The 19,664-nt window shown below is 42.7% G+C and overlaps 1 protein-coding gene across 2 annotated transcripts; it reads right to left on the reverse strand.

The window, feature by feature from the left end:
* Positions 1 to 140: 140 nt before the first annotated feature.
* LOC124062509 (aggrecan core protein-like) lies at positions 141 to 15,002 on the reverse strand. 2 transcript variants are annotated; one of them, XM_046395329.1, is made up of 21 exons: positions 14,952 to 15,002; positions 10,949 to 11,027; positions 10,477 to 10,860; positions 10,044 to 10,218; positions 9,572 to 9,699; positions 9,158 to 9,451; positions 8,809 to 9,057; positions 7,951 to 8,125; positions 7,553 to 7,680; positions 7,174 to 7,467; positions 6,717 to 6,806; positions 6,380 to 6,469; positions 6,033 to 6,122; positions 5,749 to 5,856; positions 4,518 to 5,612; positions 4,262 to 4,366; positions 3,949 to 4,107; positions 3,577 to 3,659; positions 3,355 to 3,499; positions 2,998 to 3,180; positions 141 to 2,279 (listed from the first exon to the last, which is right to left on the reverse strand). In XM_046395329.1, exons 2-21 carry the CDS (start codon positions 11,019 to 11,021, stop codon positions 2,188 to 2,190), a joined length of 4,140 nt encoding a protein of 1,379 aa, XP_046251285.1. In that variant the 5' UTR covers positions 11,022 to 11,027; positions 14,952 to 15,002; the 3' UTR covers positions 141 to 2,187. The 2 variants fall into 2 exon arrangements, with proteins under 2 accessions (XP_046251285.1, XP_046251286.1); XM_046395330.1 differs by lacking the exon at positions 6,380 to 6,469.
* Between the last annotated feature and the right edge of the window lie 4,662 nt (positions 15,003 to 19,664).

Genomic DNA, 19,664 nt, shown 5'->3' on the forward strand with positions numbered 1-19,664 from the left:
AGTGATAGTTTTGCACACCCGGCAGGACAATAATTTCACAGAGACAGATGAGTTTTATTTAGCACAGCACAGTACAGCATACTGTATGTTCACATCAGGATTCGGGATCTGAACAAAGTCACAACAGGAGTGTCTGTTCGCACTGTTACACATATTTTAGTTTATTTGTCAAAACACAAGCCGGATGCAAAATCATTCAAATGTTGGCTTCATGTTGAAATCTGAGCACATCCTGTCGTGTGATAGATTTCCAAATTCCAGCTCACACCAGGAGCTTCCAAATTGACTTAATTAATTTTTTTCCACTTTTACAAAACGTACAAATCTGTGAGCAAGCAAAGAGTTCAACTGTGGCTCGCTGATCTGCTGACTTACTCTGCAGTGTGTTTACTGAGGTGTGTGTCCATGACAGCATCAGTTTGACTGTGTGTGTGTGTGCTGTTTCAGTGTTTGTGCATTTTTCTGTGAGAAGTCAGATGTGGACACAAGTATCTGCTCTCAGAGTTGAAGCAAATCTTGACCTTAGAAGATCATTGTCAATATTTAATAACCTGCTCTACAACCTCAACCTTCTCCGTCTTTTTTCACATCACTTTTTTAAATAATTTATACTGCTTTCACAGCTTCTTCCTCCTAAAACTGTAATTTCTCAAGTTTTGACAAGACCCTGTCGCATTAACATAAACTAGGTTTACGCAAAAAATATCTGAGAGTTTAATATTAAAATTGATTTGTCTTCTTGAGTTCATGCCCACTTGATAACTAACTCATAACTGTGACTGAACCGGTTAATTAAACTAATAAATCAGCAAACATGTTGATGAAGAATTAATCAAACAAATCGTCTGCTCTGCTTAAGTTACTGACAGATCCTGCAGCTCTGAGAACTGTGGAGAGAACATTTACAGTGAGAAGCAGGAAACACTGACTCTTACGAAAGCGTAATCCAGTGCCAAAAGAGATCGCTGACTGCTCTTGAGAAGTCACGAATGTAAACCCCAACCTGCAAAACTGGGTGCGCATCTCTTGCAATAGATGAACTTCAAATGAGGTGGACTCCTCGCATTCAGTTTCATACCGCATATCTCACTAGTTACTCATTTTTTGCCGTCATGTGTCAGCTACAGATGAGGATTGTTTTGTGTGTGTTTTGTTTAAGGTGCGATGGATTCCAATGATTAGCACAGAAGTGACCAAAGACTCCCAAAAGTGCATAAGTGCTGACTGTTTCAATCCAGGTCTGTTGCAGTGACTTTAATCACGTCTTGAACTTGGATTTCGATCGATCATCATCATCATCAAATGCAAAGCACAGTCGTTTCAGTATATCCAATACTGTGGTGGTGAAGTTGATCAGTGGTTCTCAAACTTAGAGGTTGTGACAAGATAATTTAGAGTCTTGAAAAATGGTTTATGGTATTACAAAAAGTATTTCCGTTGCGGTTTCTTTAAAGCCTGCTTTTACTTGGAATTTTATGCAATGCTGAATTTTTGCTAGCCTCCAGGCCTCCTCTGATAATTCAAATGAAAACAACTTCACCATTCATGTTAACATGTACTCATTACTATATTTTCAGGGGTCACAACCTAGAAGTTTGAAAATCACTGTCACTGTCTAAAATGTAAGAAACTGTTTGTTCCACCAGTTTGAAGCACACAAATGTCGTCCTTAGAGTCTAAGACCAAAAAAAAAGGAATAAAAAACACTAAAACACAGATCTAAAAAAATACCTTACAATATAGCAAAAGTCTATGTGACAATGTGTTTTACTTCAGAGAATCCAGCTGCAATCGAAAACACTGTTATGTTATTGGGCTGTTTTGGACTTGTGTGTCACTCTAAATCCTCTTTTATCACTATCTGACAATCTTATCTATTTTTGTGTGCTGTGCTGGCCACTGATTGCAGAAATTTTAATCTTGAGCTTGAGATAATACATCCAAATACTGAATCTCAATTAGACAGCATGGTATAAATTCACAGAAAACTGCCTTTAGAAGGTGCAGAGTGACACTCAAGGATACAAAACGGCAGTCAGTTGCTCTATCACCGTCTAAATGTGCTTTAGTTGGGTATATACATGGTAGGCAATGTTATCTTTTTGGTCGGGCATTTGCATTGGTGTCCATGCTTCTTTAGAGGAGGGGTCCTTTGTGGCTCTCTGTTGTATGTCCTTTCACTCCTGCTCAGAGCAGCTTCCTCTGTTCCTGTTGGCTGCTGACCCCTTTACTTCTCCTCCTGAGGGATCTTTTGTGTAGCCGGTTACTGTTGGCGCCGGCTGGGGGAGAATAAGTACGCATACTGATGACATCATGTAAACATGAGTTGCCAAAAGACTTATAAATTATTCTGAAGTGACTGGTGTGGCTAAAGGATCCGGCACCTACCGTGGGCTCTTCATCAGTGTTAGGTTTAAAAGTTAGCTCTGCAGGAGGCGTATTTGTGAGTTGCACACATAGTTCGTGCTCGGTTTGTTTAAAGGTTTAAATCTCCCTGCGTTAGTCTGGCTCCTCCGGTTCTTCTACATCTCTTGCTCTCAAATTAATTGGATTGAAAACATGAACTAGTTGTGACAACGTAGCTTAGGAGTTTAAGAATTCATCAGACAACATTAAGGATAATGTTGTCCTCACCATCAAAAACCTTCACAATTTTTGTGGTCTCCATGTGGTACCTTTGTTTTTGCTGAAGCCACAACCCGTAGTTACATTTTTGATAGGGCACTCGCCAGCTACAACATGCATTTCCTCCGTCCTCTCATTGTTGGCGTAGCTATGATGACTGCATGCTGAGGCTCTGAAACTATGCTTTAACTCCTTAATGCACAACTATAAGTTCAGCTTAACACAACACATGTTTATCTTGAATAAGTCAGATTTAATGTGTGGAAAAAGTAACTTAAAGACTCATTCTTTTTGGGGGTTATAGGGGGGTATATGTACCAAAATACACCTCGGACAGTGAATCCACATCTTAGCATTTCCCCGAAAGCTCACCTTCTGTACATTCCACTTGTGGCTCCTCCCACAGCCCGCCTGGCATGCAGCGTATCACAGGCAGGTGGCGCTGTGTGTAGCCTGCATCGCACTGGTATCGGACTATAGAGTTGACAGGGTAGCGCTCTCTGCCTCTGCCAATCGGCCGGGCATGTTCCACCTCAGGGGGAGCTCCGCACATGACTGTACGAGAAGACAGAAGCTTGTAGGGGTCAAGATTGTTGGTTAATTTTTTTTTGTCCCATGATGTGCATGAAATTTTAGTAATAACTAAAAAGTTGAATTTGGAAGCTCCACATGTTCGAATTTTCCTACTTGAAAGAACTCTCACAATTACTTTTTGGCGAGTAAACCTACCAGGTCCAGTCTTGCAGGTGAAGGGAAGGTGGTAGTTACAGGGCACATCATTCCACTGTCCACCTTCGTGCCAGATCATCACCACACAGTCCTCCCCGGAGTTGAAGTAGTTATCTGGCTGGTTGGGCCTCCAGTTCTCAAAGGTCTAAGCAAGTTACAAAGACAATCAATAAATGCTTTAAAAATAAATTATATATGTAGTTGTTAAGGAACCAGACTCACCAGGGGACTGCTGTCTGTCCAGCGGAACTCGTTCTGCACATCTCTGTCATTAAGTCCAATCCACTGGTAGTCTTGACCATTGGCTGCATTACAAAGAAAAATCGATTAGCTTTGAATCAGTTTATACATGTCTTCTCATATTATGCTTGCAGCCCTCAAATGGCTCCAGTAGTAAGAAGGTATCATCCCTCCCTGAGGCCCAGGCATTTATTGCTAACCGCTGGAGTTTCAGAGCAATAAGGTCCTGGGTTTGAAAACAACCCAGTGAGGCAGGGAACTTTTCAGGCCTCACCCTGCCTGTCTCCCAGTCCATGTGGGCAGAGGATGGATATGAATCATGCGCCACAATACCATGTACTTCTTGAAACTCACAGTTGACAAACTGCTGCTCTTCCTGGGAACCGATGCTGACCAGGTGGGAATTGAGCTCCTGACAGCGTTGCTCAGCCTCAGACCAGGTGTCTCTCTCAGCAAAGTGTAGGTAACAGCTGCCCATGAACTCCAACCAGCCCTCAGGACAGCCCTGCACCGCTACGCACACAAACAAACACATCACAACACATTTGGAAAACAGTATGAAAATATATAAAAGATGGAATTTCTTTATTGGCATACAAATTCCTCAAGTTTTTAGGAACAATGGCTTAATAAAACCATTGTGCTGTTTGTTATGATAGTCACTCACGTGTCGAGCAGTCTTCACCGGTGAAGCCATCAGGACACAGACACACAGCGAGCTCTCCCTGCACAGAGCAGAAGCCTGACCTGCAGGGGTTTGGATCACAGGGGTCTGCAGAGGCAGCAAAGAGAGAGAGTCTTTATTACTGATTATATAGTTTCACTTCATCAGTACTGCTGCATCACATGGAGAACTGACACTACAGTGAACAATTTTAGCTTCATGACACAATATGATATCAACAAACACCTAAAGCACGTACCTTCCATTACTTCAGGCTGCTCCACAACAGCAGGAGTTTCTAATGACACAGAGGGCGCTGTGGTTGGGCTGGTGTATGCTGTGTCTGGAGTCACTACAGTTGTTAAAGGTCCTGCAGAACCTTCCTTCTCCTCAAGTTCTGATTGGTCAGTGTGCTCAGTGTAAGTAATCTGAGAGGCAGGTGGTTGTTCATGAGGGACTCCACTTCCTGAGAAATGCAAGTCCAAATTGCCACTGAATTCATGATGGATCCCCGATCCACTGCCGTCGCCGCTTACCACCACGACCCCCCGGCCCTGTTCAGGGTGGGCTATCACTGGTGGGACGGTCACCTCCATCATGTCATCGTCTGTTAGGTAGATGACATCACCACTGTGATGGAAAAAGTCCCCAGAGGCAGAGCCACTGGCTGAGACACCAGATGAGGGGCGATATCCAGACACCTCCTGCTCTCCAGATGGCTGGACTGTTAGGTCAACAGCACTGTGGTCAACAAATGAGATGCCAGAAAATTCACCAGAGCCTGACCCAGACATAACTCCTGATCCGGACATAACTCCTGATCCGGACATAACTCCTGATCCAGATATACCTCCCCATCCAGACATACTTCCTGATCCAGATGCACTTGATTCTAAGAAAGCCCCGCTGGTATCAATGCCTCCCCGACCTAACTCGCGCTCAGTGGTTTTTTGATGTTTTGACACTTCCACCATCTTCCCATCTACAATGATGATCGTGAAGTCTCCACTGCTGCCGCTCATGTCCCCGCTTCCACTGGTAAAGCCTGATCCTGACACAACGAAGCCAGAGTGTTGACTGTCAAGCCCGTCCCCAGATCCAGATGCACTACCAAGGTCTCCAGATGTGAAGATAACAGCACTTCCACCTTCTGCCTCCATCTGACCTCCAGAGGCAGACTGGTCTCCAGAGAAGACATCAGTGACTCCACTGAAGATGACATCCTGTCCTGAACCAGAGGCGTCACCACTGGTCCCAGAGGCGCTGAACTCCCCTGAGATCTCTCCGCTAGCTGAATGATCAGCTGAACCAGAGCCGGACACATCAATAGGGACTGGAGGTAAAGCGGGTCTCACTGGGGGAAAACAATAGGAACCAAGAGAAGAGTACATTAAACGCTTTATTGTACTGTGTCTAGCAGTGATACACTGTATAATCATGTTTGCAGAAAATACACCTTCCAATCACGCTGGTATTTCCAGCTGTCTTACCGGGAGGAGAAACATGGTGAGTTGTGATGGTCGTCTTGTTGATAAACTCCTCTATTTCAGTAATATTTACAATGATTTCAGTTTCATTGTATGGTACGGTAGTTTCAACTAAAGCAATGAAGCAAACACAACAAAACTGAGATGATGACTGTGCATAGAAAAATCAATGACAATATTAATGAATAAGACAAATTTAGCTCTTGTATTTTTAGATATGTTAAAACCACAAAACCGAGCCAAAGTAATAAGGACTTAAAAGAACAGTTTTCATTGGTCTGTCTTACCTGTTGGGGCAAAATGATCAACTGCAGCCGTTGTCTTATTGATAACATCCTCCGTCACTATTGTCAGATCAATACTGGTTTCAGTTTCATCTGGAAAAGACAACATAAGACAAGAGATTAGTAAAGTACAACTCAGTTCTTAAGAAGCAGGGTAACGTTTACAGAAACAGCACCAGGAAACCAACAAATACAGTATATATAGTGAATTACCAGAAGTAGCATTTTTGTTTCCATCATTTGTCACTACATTTATGTAAATATTTGCATTAGGGATGCACAATATAGGATTTTTACAGACAAAGCAATAACAAGCATTTTGGAGAACAGTTTTCATGCATCTGTCTTACGTGTGGGAGCAAGCTCATCAACTGTGACTGTTGTCTTCTTGATGACATCCTCCGTCACTATTGTCAGATCAATACTGGTTTCAGTTTCAGCTGGAAAAGACAACATAAGACAAGAGATTAGTAAAGTACAACTCAGTTCTTAAGAAATAAGGTAACTTTTACAGAAACAGCACCAGGAAACCAACAAATACAGTATATATAGTGAATTACCAGAAGTAGCATTTTTGTTTCCATCGTTTGTCACTGCATTTATGTAACTATTTCCACTAGGAATGCACAATATAGGATTTTTACAAAGACAAAGTAATAACAAGGACTAACAAGTCATCTGTCTTACCCGTGGGAGCAAGCTGATCAACTGTGACTGTTGTCTTCTTGATGACATCCTCCGTCACTATCGTCTGATCAATACTGGTTTCAGTTTCAGCTGGAAAAGACAACAAGAAATAGAGGATTAATCCATTTTGAAGAAACAGGGTAACTTGATGCTTATGTGTGCACAGATTTTTTTCAACCTTGCAGACTTATTTCAACAGTTTATCTTTTACTTTTAGCTTCTTCCCAATAGATTGGATACACGTGTTCAAGCATTACAGCTGACTCAATAGCTCAATAGCAAAATAGCTTTTATTTTGTAACAGGAGAGGCATATCGTTTAATGTTGGTGAATTTGGAGGGAGTTGGAGATGATGTCTCAGTGAGTTTCAGTTTGTCTGATCATATGGCTTAATGTATTATCAGACACCAGCAGATTTTTTTCTATTAAACTCTAGCATAAATGCCTAAAACAATACCTTTAAAACAGTAGGCATCGTAGCGTGAGTGCTCATCAGGAAATCCTGTCTGGTTGGGGTAGGCATAGATGATGTGTACCCCAACCTGACCGCCTCCACAGTGTGCCCTGGGGGTTGTGATGGGGTAGCGGACACTGCGGTCCATCAACCAGCCTGGACGACACTTGTCAAGCCCTTGGCTCCAGGCAGCATACAGCTGGCCGGTGGTGGCCAGGGTGGTGTTCAGTTTCTGACAGTGCTGCACAGCCTCCTCGTAGGAGAAGCTGTCATAGTCGCTCGTAAAGAAGACTTCACCTGGGAAATGATGAAGCATTCACCAACATTATAAAGAGTTGAAACAGGTAGGAAGATACTGCAGATAGATGTATGACTTCCCTACCTCGCAGACGTTCCACGTAACAGAATACGTCATAGCGTTCGGCAGCTGGCCTCAGCCCATAGGATCTGACTCCTGGGAGGTGTGGCAGATTACCAGCACAGTTTGCTCTGGGTGACACGATGGGATACCTGAGCGTGAAAGAGGGTGATATATTAAGGCTTTGCCAACATACTGCCCCAGTAATGCATTATCTTACATACATAAATGAAATACATAAACCATTTCAATTTTAAAACCTGGAGTTTTGATTGATTTTGATTTAGATTTTAGAACAATAAATCTGCACTGTTGAAATCAAACTGAACTAAAGGGAAATCAACTCTGCGAACATTATGGGAAACATATTGTGTATATTGATATATTGGTCTGTCTCTACTGTACGCATGACTCCAGCTCACCTGACAGTCTGGTCGCCGAGCCAGCCAGCATCACATTGGTGAAAACCTTTCTCAAAGGCTGCCTGCAGCTGCCTGGGGCTGGCAATTATAGCCCCAATATCTTGGCAGGCCTGCTGAGCCTCCAGAAAGGTCAGAGTGTAGCGACCGGTGATGGCTCGGTAGTGGAACACCAGACCTGGGAAATGAGAGGGAGGGAAAATAAAAACAGAACTTTGTTAGCCAAAGCATGCATGAGAGGATTTTGTGTCCGTTATGTGGTAGAAATACAGCACTTAAAAACACATATTGGGCCATTGCCTGCCATTGAAACTTGAGAAACTATTAGAAATATACACTGGCGTGGATTTTTGCTCCCAATTTCAGTGTCCATGTCTTTTTTTAGGACGGAACTTAAAATGCCCCTGAACCAAACAATCCTCCACTGTCTATATTACATGACAATTGATCTTGTCCCCTATTTGGAGGGTAAGGAGCTCCCAGACCTCATTCTCAGCTGCTTTTCTACTTCTTTGAGTTAGCTGATACCCGTTGCTAGCTCTTTTTTTAAATCCCCCTGTTAGTGTGTCGCACACTGTCTGCTCAGAGGACTGTCAGCACAACCATACCACCTAATATTGTCTTTTTACACAGAACAGTGTGGTAAAATAAGAGTGAAATAGTCCTGCCTTGAATAGGCCGTGTGAAAGAGGCTTCTGTCTCATTTGGGAAGGAAACCACGAAGATGTAGAACTAGAACCAGTTGTTCTTGTACTCTTTTTTCTGTTGTGTGCTTTTATTGTGCTGCTGTAAAAGGTATGCCTACAGTTTAAAGAAATATAGACAGGGTTTTGTTATTGATCAAGCACATAATCAATTTACCTGTGGGAGCCATTGGAGCATCTATGTACGTCAGATCGAATCCAGGCACCACATGAGCAACTTTAGTGTATGTGTCCGTCACACTGGGTGGGACGGGGAGTGGGAAGAGGGTGTCGATTTCTCCGCCTATAATCTCTTCACCTCCAGGTGAGGGGGTCAAGCCTGGATACACCCCAGGGGCAGTTGTTATGCGGATGATGTCTGGGAAAGGGGTGGTCCTCATGGGCACTGCGCCTTCATCCTCACCAGCTAAGGAGACAAGATTGCATAAATAACAATCTTTTAAAAAGAAACCCACACAAAAAGTGAGTTATTTCATCGGCTTGTTAAGTCCTCTTGAAGGGTTTACCTTGGAAGCAGATGGCATCATAGCGAGAGTCTGGATAGGGGTATCCTGTCTGGTTGGGGAACAGGTAGACAGTTCTCACTCCCAGGAGCCCCCCTCCACACTGAGGCCTGGCGATGTTGATAGGGTAACGCACACTCCTGTCTGCCAACCAGCCAGCATTACACACATCCATGCCAGCCTTCCAGGCCAGGTAAAGCTCACCGGTGGTGGCCAGTCGAGCACCGAGTTTGGCACACTGATCCCCTGCTTCGTAGAAGGTAAACTTCTCTACAGACGTGGAGTAGAAGACTCTGCCTGGGAGGAGAGAGGACAACATGGCACAGCATACTGACATGACAGTCCACAGTGTGTGCAATACGGATGTTTGATGTGGGTCTGGCAGTTTGTGTTGCCACCTTCCTCAGATGGGTGTACCTGACATCTTCTCTGCAAAACAGTACACATCATAGGTTTCGTTGACATCTCTCACGCCATAGGTTCTCACACCAGGGAAGTTCTCCTTGTCTCCATAGCAACGCTCTCGCGGCTCCTGGATGGGGTACCTTGAGAGGTCAAGAGAGTCAGAGTCAGTCAACAGATGGACTTAACTGAAAAGTTGGGCACAGCATCAGTTTTTTTGGTATGTTAAAGACATTTATTTGTTTTATATTTAGTGCTTTTCAGCGTTAGAAAAGACTCCAAAGCCAAAACATCATATTGATGATCTGTCTCAACAGGTTGCCATTTTAAAACCCCTTTTGACATGAAGGGGTGCCACTGAGTCTGAGAATTTGCCCATAGGTCAGATTGTAAATTTATCTAACAGTGATCAGTTCATAGTGACCTTGATCAGTGTAAGCAGTTTAGAAATAATGGAAGGATGGATGGATGGATGGATGGACACTACCTAACAGTCTGATCAGAGAGCCACCCGGCATCACACTGATGGTATCCATCATCATAAGCAGCCTGGAGCTGTGCCGGAGTGGCGATGGCGGCACTGTTCTGGATACAGGCTGCCTTAGCCTTCTCAAATGTCAGGGTGTAGCGGGTGGTGATGGCTCGGTAGTGGAACACAATACCTGTGAGACACAGAAAGTGAGTGGAAGACAAGAAGAAGATTGATCCAATTATCATGCCAATTTTGATGAGATAATTCTTAACATTTGTGTATGAATTTCACCAGAGCTCCATGAGCATGATTACAGATAAACATGACAGATACAATTACATTGGCTACATTACTGTAAGTTTCCTCAAACACTGATGGAAGTCGGACCACCATGTCATGCCTTTAATTTTGTAAATTAAATGAAACTGCTAAAGTTTCTCTGACGTACCCAGAACCTGGATGTTCACAGAGTCATAGTTATCCTCAATCCCGTGCATCACCTCGCAGCGGTAGGTGCCAGAGTCCTTAGACCTCAGTTCTGTTATCTCTATAGAGGCATCAGTGGACACCAGTGGGTAGTTGATCATTGTCACTCTGTCCAAATACTCTGTCTCCACATTAACTTTTCCCTCTGATGCCACCAGGATCGTGGTGACATTCTCCTTGGTGACGTAGGTCCATTTGATGCGGTGGGAGAGTGGGGCGATGGTTGGGGCTCCGGGGTCATTGACGGTGTTGTCTTGGAAGTAACAGGGTACCACTACCTTGCCGCCCAGCAGAGGACGGAGTGGCATCTCCAATGGGATGCTGACGCGCAATGTGCCATCTAAGTCTAAGGTAAAGAAAGGTCGTAGTTAATCTGTTAGCATTTTGAAGGCAGTATGTACCTGAATGTCTAGGAAAAAAAAGTATGCACTTACCTTCATGGTCTTCAAACAATGTTGTTGCCGAGATGAGGGGCAAGGACAAACACAGCAGAAGCAGGGGGGTCATTGTTACCTGAAAATTACCCAAATTGACAACACTGAATTTAAATGTGTGCATATGAGCTAATTAATGACATGCGAAAGCCATTTTAATGTTCAAAGTGATAATTGGCCTATTCAAGCCTTACTCATCATAAACTGGCTAAATGAACGTAATAAAGAATTAACAAAGTGTGCACATGAGGGGGAATGTAAGCAGATCCAAACCTCTTTACCAGAAACGCTTATTGCCAAACAGTAAAGTAAGTGTTAGAATGAATAAGTGTTTTTTTTTAAATCATTTCCTCCACCCCTGAATGCCACTGTGTTTTTTCCTAACTTGTGTATGCTTACATTCATATGTTGTCCAGGATATTCAGTGCATTTGGTTATTACGTCAGCCTCATTGGCTAAAATGGAAATAGGAAATCATGCATCTCTAGTATCATTTGGAAATACCATACATGTCCACTGAGGAATGAAAGCCCCTCTGTCTCTGGGCACAGGAAATGTCTTTAGCACTAAAATAAGTTCAGACTGAGAAAGGGAAGTATGATTCACTTGTTTCAAATGCTTTTCCATTAATTGAAAACTAATGAAAAGATGAACGTTGAAATGAGGCTATTTCTCCACCTCATGGTGCCTGTGCGTGTATGACAACACAATTAACAATTGCTGTTAAATTGCTTTCAGTATCACAAATCTTAAACTGAATTAAATTAGTCTTAAATGACGTAGTTCTGGGGATGGCAAAGTTCGTTGGTCCACCACTTTGATTCAGACTGAAATATTTAATAACTTAGATGCAGATGTTCATGGGGCACAAAGGATTACGTATTCTGACTTTCCACTCACAGAGCCATGTGGTTGAGATTTTTTGGCTTTTTGGGAAATATCTCAATAACTACTGGATCGATTCCAATGAAATCTGGTGTAAATATCCAAACTTTCCAAAGGATGAATGCTAATGACTTTCATGATCTACTAACTTCTCATCTATCACCACCAACAGGTAAAAATGACCCCTTACTCAATAAAATATACGACATCTACAAGATTAGGCACAAAATTGTTTCCCAACACCCACAGTTCTCCACAGGAAGAAATACATTAATGCCATCAACAGGTAAAACTGATGAGATTAGCATCAGTCTCAGCTATAATCTGCACTATGCTAAACTACTATTAGAAAATTCTGGCATGCTCACATACGTTATAATTTCTAAACATAAATGAGCATTTTCATTGCAAGAATGTTAGCATGCTGTTAGCTCAAACTGCCCCTGACATTGTGGCTGTAAACTCTTTTTTAGATATTTTGAGACGTGTTCTTCCCTGTTAAGAAAGCATAGTTTTACTGCATAGTTTCTGATCTACTTTTTTGGGCACAAAAAAAGTCAAATTTGGCCACAAATATCAGTAATTATCAGCAACCGTCAACTTCAATCCATAAACATCAGCTTTGCTATCACAAACAGACATCTGTCAAACCCAGGTACCTCTTTGCTTATTTTCTCTCAACTTTCCGCTGCCATAACTTGCAGCACTGTCAAACCTAAGTAACCGTTCTGAGTCCCAACTGAACCTTCATTGTGCTGCATTCACAAGCCCCAGGAAAGGCTGCAGAAAGCATCCAGATCATTCCAAACAGCCATACAGAGACATTTATTACCAATAAACCAAAAACCAACGGTCACAAACCGTCTGCAGTGGCTGATGTGAGGTGGCAGCCTGGTGAAAGGCCAAAAAAGAAATGCAGTGACCTTTTAAGTCCAAGTGACTCAGCATAAAAAAAACCTATCCTGTACTGTAAATACACGGCTGGTAATGCATGGCAACATAGTGTGTGTGTGTGTGTGTGTGTGTGTGTGTGTGTGTGGGCTGCTAGGATTCTCAGAGTTCCACAGATCCAGGACATGCTGTACAGTAGGACTAATATTTGTCCTGCTGTCTAAGATCTGTGTGAGAGTGAATGTTGGTCCAGTTTGGGAGGAAACACAAAATACCACACATCATATATAGACAGATGGAGAAATCCACCCCGGAATAATCACACTCTGTTATTGTTTTATTATCAATCTGTGATGTTCAGTCCACCCCTGCAAGTGTCTTTCCAATGACGTATTGTAACTTGCATTTTGGCTTGACCTTTTGGGAGTGACTCCTTTCTTTTTCCAGGATCAAAATTTTTACTGCTGGGTTTGGTCACAGAGGCAACGGTGCTCACTTCAGGTCACACCCAACTACACCCATCGGTAGAAGTGGATGCAACTGTTGAAACGCAAACAGAAAATGCTTTGAGAGTTATGATAATGGGTATACATCGAGAATATCTAGAAATTAAAAAGATAATTCATCAGCATGTTCTGTCTGATGTTGCAGTGCCATATGTCACAGTCAAGTGGACAAAGTCAGTAATAACCAGCCGGCCATCACACTGAACACCCACTCTCACAATGCGTTAACACAGAGAACGCCAGCAAAAACTTGGGCCAAGCCAACCAAACCCGCCGTCCCTTATTGCTCTCTGTTCAATCATTGAGCAGATCCTCGGCTCTCTTTAAATGCATCATTTACACTGTGGCCTCTTCACAAGGTGCACTAGCATCCGAGAGCAAGCCACGCCAGGCCAGGTCAGCCCTCTCTCCACAGTGTGCCCATTCAGTCTGTGGGGTGGCTGCTGCTCCCCTGCTCGGCCACTGTGGTATGTTCCACTCCCAGCTGAGGTGGAGGGCAATAAGGCCTCGGTCTGTTCCAGCAACGGACAGGGGCAGGGCCTTAGGGGTGCGACCTGCCAAGGTAAACACAAGGCGGGCATCCAAGCATCCCCCCCCACCCCCACCCCACCCCACCCCATACACACACACACACACACACACATAGACACATACACACACCACCATCTCCCACCTCCACCCACTCTCCTCCAAACCCACCAGAGACCAGAGTCCCTCAGCAGAGGAACAGAGTTGACATTGATACTGAACGCCTACACAGAAACACAGACTAACACTCATAGATCACGAAGGGGATGTGTGGGAACGCACGTCCGATGCCCCTGGTAAAGAAAATGCATGGCAGTGTGTGCGCACATATGTCTGTGCAGCTTGTGTTGGAGAACACACACAGACTGTTGTGCAGTAGAAAGGAAAACATTAATATTCACAGGTGCAGTCTGTGATCAAAGACATATTAAATGTGTCAAACATTCAAACAAGCAAGACTGAGGCCTGAAATGTTTAATAACCTAGAGATTATCCTATAAAAAGTGTTAAAAGTGCTTTAACTGAGCCCCTTATGAATTGTTGGGTGTTTTTTGAAAATTGCGATTCTCAACGTGCGTTCACGCGGCCTGACGTTACCATAGCAACAGGATGTCACTTTTCACAGTGGTTTCCTATGTTTCAGAAAATAAAATTGTTTTCCCAACAATCAAACACTGTTTTCTACTGCTCAGGATGTCCATATTCCCCAAAGGATTTTAACAATTTTCTGCTTGTGAAATTCTACCTTAGCCTACTTCTTACCCAGATTACACATTTGAAATCCCTGTGGAAATCACAGCATGAAATTGCGAAGCTCAGTCAGACTAAATCAACAAATTAAACATCATCAGACAGTTTTTCAGAGAAACTCCCCTAACACCTTACTAGTCAATTCACAAAAACTCAGAGATGACACCAGACTTCCTGCAAATGCATCATAACTCCCACAGCACAATGGGCACAGAACCTGGTCTAAAGGTTCTAACTGAATATTACTGTTATCTGTTCAACCTCCTCAGAGCAGCTCAACACAGAAACAGAATCTTCAAACAGTTACCTCCGCTTTGACATCTGAGTACAGTACCTCAACCAAATACTTCTACCACAAGCAGAGGATGTAGTGTCAAAGTATCCCCTAGAACCCCTTCGCAGTATTCCTCGTTAGGGTCTCCAGTGGTGAGCTGTAAACGTACCGTTGATGCTCCAAAGCTCCCAGTGCCAGCAACTCCAGGGGCCTCTTGCTCCTGCCTGTGCCGGAGAGCAGAAAGAAGCTTTATTCAAACTCTACCGCACATTTAGATTTTGGAAGGAGAGAGGGAGGGAAAGAAAGAGAGGGAGGGAAAGGGGGAGAGAGAGAGATGTGGTCCTCTCCTGCCAGTTGGTGAGGTCATGCAAGCAGCCTTGAATATCAAAGCTGAAGCACAGAATCAGACGAAGAAAGGACACTTGCAGCTCCTGGCCAGTGTCAGATTAGCTCACTCTTTCTGCAGTTGCTGGTTTGAGTGGAGGCTGACGTTCAGCGTATTGTCTGTTAATGAAACTCCAAATCTCTCATAGGTACGTTTGCACATGAACAGATACAAGTAATTTATGATTTAGTATCTGTAAAACCACTAAAATTTTAAGAGTGTGTGTTAGGCATGACATAACTTTCTCCCAAACACACATAAGATGTAAGGCTGGTCTTTGCTCTACAACCTGTTGCACTTAGATTACATGTGTGATCAAAACCAACACATCTCAACTCACGCACAGCTGGCAGAGTCTTGTTGGAGTCTTGTTGTATTTTGGATTTGCTGAATTGCTTATTAGTCTTTCAGTTATAGTATATTTGTTAATGGTAGGTCTTCAGATCCTGACGTGGTTTATTTTTACTGCATATTTGTTGATCGAGAAAAGTGTAAATGTAAACCAAGTGTGAATGTAAATGTAAATCAATTATGTAAATCTTGTGCCTCAGCTTGTGCAACCTGAAAACAAAGTAAATGAAATGGATCATTCTAAATAGTAGTTCACTGTCTGCTGCCTTCTGTCATCATCTTGATTCCTTTTGTCTCTGTGCTGTATCATGAATCAGTCATTACTGGGAGAGTTATGGATCATCCCATGACCAGAAGTATGTTCATGATTTTAACAATTGGTACATTAAGTTGTGAGTTTACTCACACTTTATAGACAAAAGTACCGGCACTTGACCATTAGACCAACGGGGACTTTGGTGACATTGCATTATACGTGCATGGACATTGTGTGGAGTTGGACCTTAGGCTAAACTAAGATTTTTTTGAGTGTTTCTGTAGGGGTTTTTGCATGTTAATGCAGTGGATCATTCATGAGGTCAGACACTGATTTGGACAAAAAGCCCGGCTCGCAATCACTGTTCTGCTTTGTCCCTGGGGTTTTCGATGGGGTTGAGTTTGGGGCTCTGTGCACAGGACCCATCCAACCATGTCGGAGGGGAACAGGAATATGAGGACCTTGCTTTGTGCACTGGGGGGAGCAGGTGGGATTTCCCTTCCCCTGGAATTAAGTAGCCAAGTTCAACCCCTGAAAAAAACGGTCACAGTATTGCGTTCGTTTTGTACTTGGCAAATCAACTGGGATTGATTCTGGGTAGTTTCTTAGTTACGTTGGTCATGATGAAAATAATCTCAAAGAGTGTTTACGTTCGAAAATCTCGAGAAGTGTATGTAACTGTGTGAGTGCTTGTGTGCTTGTAAAGTCGCTGATTAAAAGGCATCATCATTCATCAACCAATCATTAAGCGTGTTTGCGTTAGCGCTTGTGTGAGCACGTGTTTGCGTGCATACCTGCACCCGTTTGTGGATGCACACATACAGGTACATGTGTCTGCTGCTGGTGTCTGTGTGCTTTCAGTTTAAAGTTAAACATGCTAATGTTGGGGAAAGGCGTGTCTCCCGTTCGTCTCCCACCAAACTCTATTCAGAGGTGTCAATACTGGCTGTGTGCTCGCTGCGCTCACTGACGCACACTTACAGTCTACATCTTCAAAGGAAAGCATATTAAAGGCCGATTTGCTCTAATTTTGTGCTTATTTGTAGGCTCGCTGTTTATTCAGCAGCTGCAAACGGAGGAAATAGTAACATCAGGTTTGCTGGCCATCATTCATGTCAATCAACTGTCGCATGGTAAGAGCAGCACAGAAGGTCAGAACATTTTTACACCACGCCGCCTTCAAACATATATTTTACAGGTTTGTGTTGTAGCTTTTTTAATGCAAGGAAAGTCTGCCTCGTGACGTTTTTTTTTTAATCGACCTTCTATTGCAAGTTTCTGATTATTTGGCCTGTATAACCACAGATTCCTAATGTTAGCGGTTCAGCAGCTCCACTTTCACAGAGGAAGGTGTGTTTCCCACTTTTCAAGCCAGCAGATCTCAGGAATCCAAATGGTGCTCTCCAAGTCATAAAAAGGCCTCCCTAATCTTTAGCCACCCAAGATGTGTCCTTTTAATGAAAGGACAACAAAAGCCTTACAGTTATACTTACAGTTACTGACTAACTCTCAGGCATTCATAGTTTTGTTACACGGAAAATATCCCTAACAACCACAAAGTAACTGACTCATGCTGTGGCTTTTTCCACTGTGTACACTGTAGACAAACTACTTTTTCTCTTAAACAGATACAGAATCATTCATCCTCACATGCACTGATTGTATGATAGGCTTGCAGAAGTTCCATTGTTACTAGCGGTGGTGTTAATTCAAACAAGAGAACCAATCAAAAACAACGCTCAAACTTTTATCGCATACCACCCAATGAATCAAATCAATCCCAACTCCTGCAGTGTGTAGAAATATGAAAAAAGAGAAGATCGAAAAGATGCAAAGCAGCAGACTTTTTTCTCAGTAACTGCAAGAAAATTTGCACATAACAGGTTGCTCCTCAACACAGTATATTACTTAAATCAGATGGCTATAGCTTAAAACTAAACAGGAAATGTATTTAGAAACATGTGATTGAAGAGTGACAAGTTTTCTCCAGTTTTCTGCTTGAACAAGAGGCTGAAAGTAATTCTGTCCTGCAGAGCTGGAAGAGCAGCAGCAGGAAAAATCCCTCCAGTATGTTATGGTGTCGTCGCCCTGAAATTGCACTGAGGTTGTTAAAAGTGTTGAGTGTATAGGCTTTATGTGTTGGGTTAATGATATATTAAAGCGCACAATGAGTCTCTAGAAACAGACAGGTAGTTTGTTTTCCCAGTCTGGGTCGTAAAGAAACAGTGTGTATGGCTATGGGGGTAAGCTGACTCACAAAATCAATAATATTACATAGTAAATGACTGTGATATCCTGTTGCTCAGCATGCCAGCTGTACCATGAATGTCGCTTTTGTTCTCACACGAGTGAAGAATTTGTTTTAATTATTTGTTTAATTTTTGCTAACTTGAGTTGACATAGAGTCACGTTCACCCCAAATTGCTCCTTCTGTATTTGAGTGTGTCTGTTGTTGACACACTCGGACTATTGTCTGTGGTAACCGATTTCAGCTCATTTACAGTCTCTGTGAGTGCAGACTTGACTTGCAGCTAGAAGCTTTACACAGCACAGAGTCCACCTGAAAGACCTCTCAGAGTGGACGAGGGAGGTCAACACAGAGGCGCTTGTGTTTTCTCTCTTCTCTGCCTCAAATGATCCAAATATGAGCGGCCACACGCTGGAAACAAGCTGAAATATTGCTGACGCGGAGAGTCGGATGGGATCTACTGGAACAAGACTGAGGCTTTTTCTTGAGGGTGACAAATTTCAAGCTCAGGAAAAGTGCTGAGACATCTGTTTCGGCTGATGGGATGATGTACTTTCTGTTCGCACAGGACAACACACACCTACTGTCTACACCCACACACACACATGCATATGATGATGACTGAACTACTGTTGTTGGTTTGCACACACAGGTAATTTGACTTCAGTTAATCATGCGGTGCCAAATTAAAGCATAGATAGATAGATAGATAGATAGATAGATAGATAGATAGATAGACAGATAGATACTTTATTGATCCCGAGGGAAATTCAAACCCCAGTAGCCCATTACAGCAGTGTAGGTTAGTCAAAAGTAAGCAAACAAACAACCAAGGCCTAACTGTTAGTGGAAAAATAGATAAATAGACTAAACATACTAAATAAACTAACATATCCTACATAAAGTACAAATATTTTAGATTTGTTGGCCGTGTTCATCACTCCATCACTTTGGGCAAGACTAAAATATCTGAACCATTGCTGGATGGATTAAGATGAAATTTTCATGGTTTCCTGAGGATGAATCCTTCTCTACAGCGCCATGTTGACATTTTTAGCTGGTACTAACATATCATGACAGCTATTCTTACAACAGATGATTTTTAATGATATTTGGAGCATGCATTCATGGTCCCAAAAGATAAACCCTTGAATGATTTAGATGATCTTCTGACATTTTCTCTAACACCACCCAGAGTTTTGTGTTTTTGAGTGGAATGTCTCAGCAACTTCTGGATAAATCGCTGTGACATTTGGTACAGACATTCATGTTCCCCACAGATCGATAACTTTGGCGATCCCTGGACTTTTCCTCTAGCGCCACCATCAGGCTAGTGGTTTAATTTATCCAATACTTTTGGTTCATAACCCAAAAGGTGCCAAAACATGATGACATTCTCATCACTCTCATCTGAAGTTTTTATTTAGCCCTATTTAACAAGGAGGAGGCTAAACTAAGATGAACCAACGTTTAGCTAACAGCACCGCTAGCTAAAGTTTATCTGGAAAACAGAATTCCTGATTTCTTAGAAACAGCCTGACAGCGCCCATAAATACAGAAGTCAGGAAATAGAAAGACACAGTGGAACACACAGATCTGCACATACAGATTTAGAAGCTATGGGTTTGAACAGGCATAAAAA

Source organism: Scatophagus argus, chromosome 7, assembly GCF_020382885.2.
Source record: "Scatophagus argus isolate fScaArg1 chromosome 7, fScaArg1.pri, whole genome shotgun sequence".
NCBI lineage: Eukaryota > Metazoa > Chordata > Actinopteri > Scatophagidae > Scatophagus > Scatophagus argus.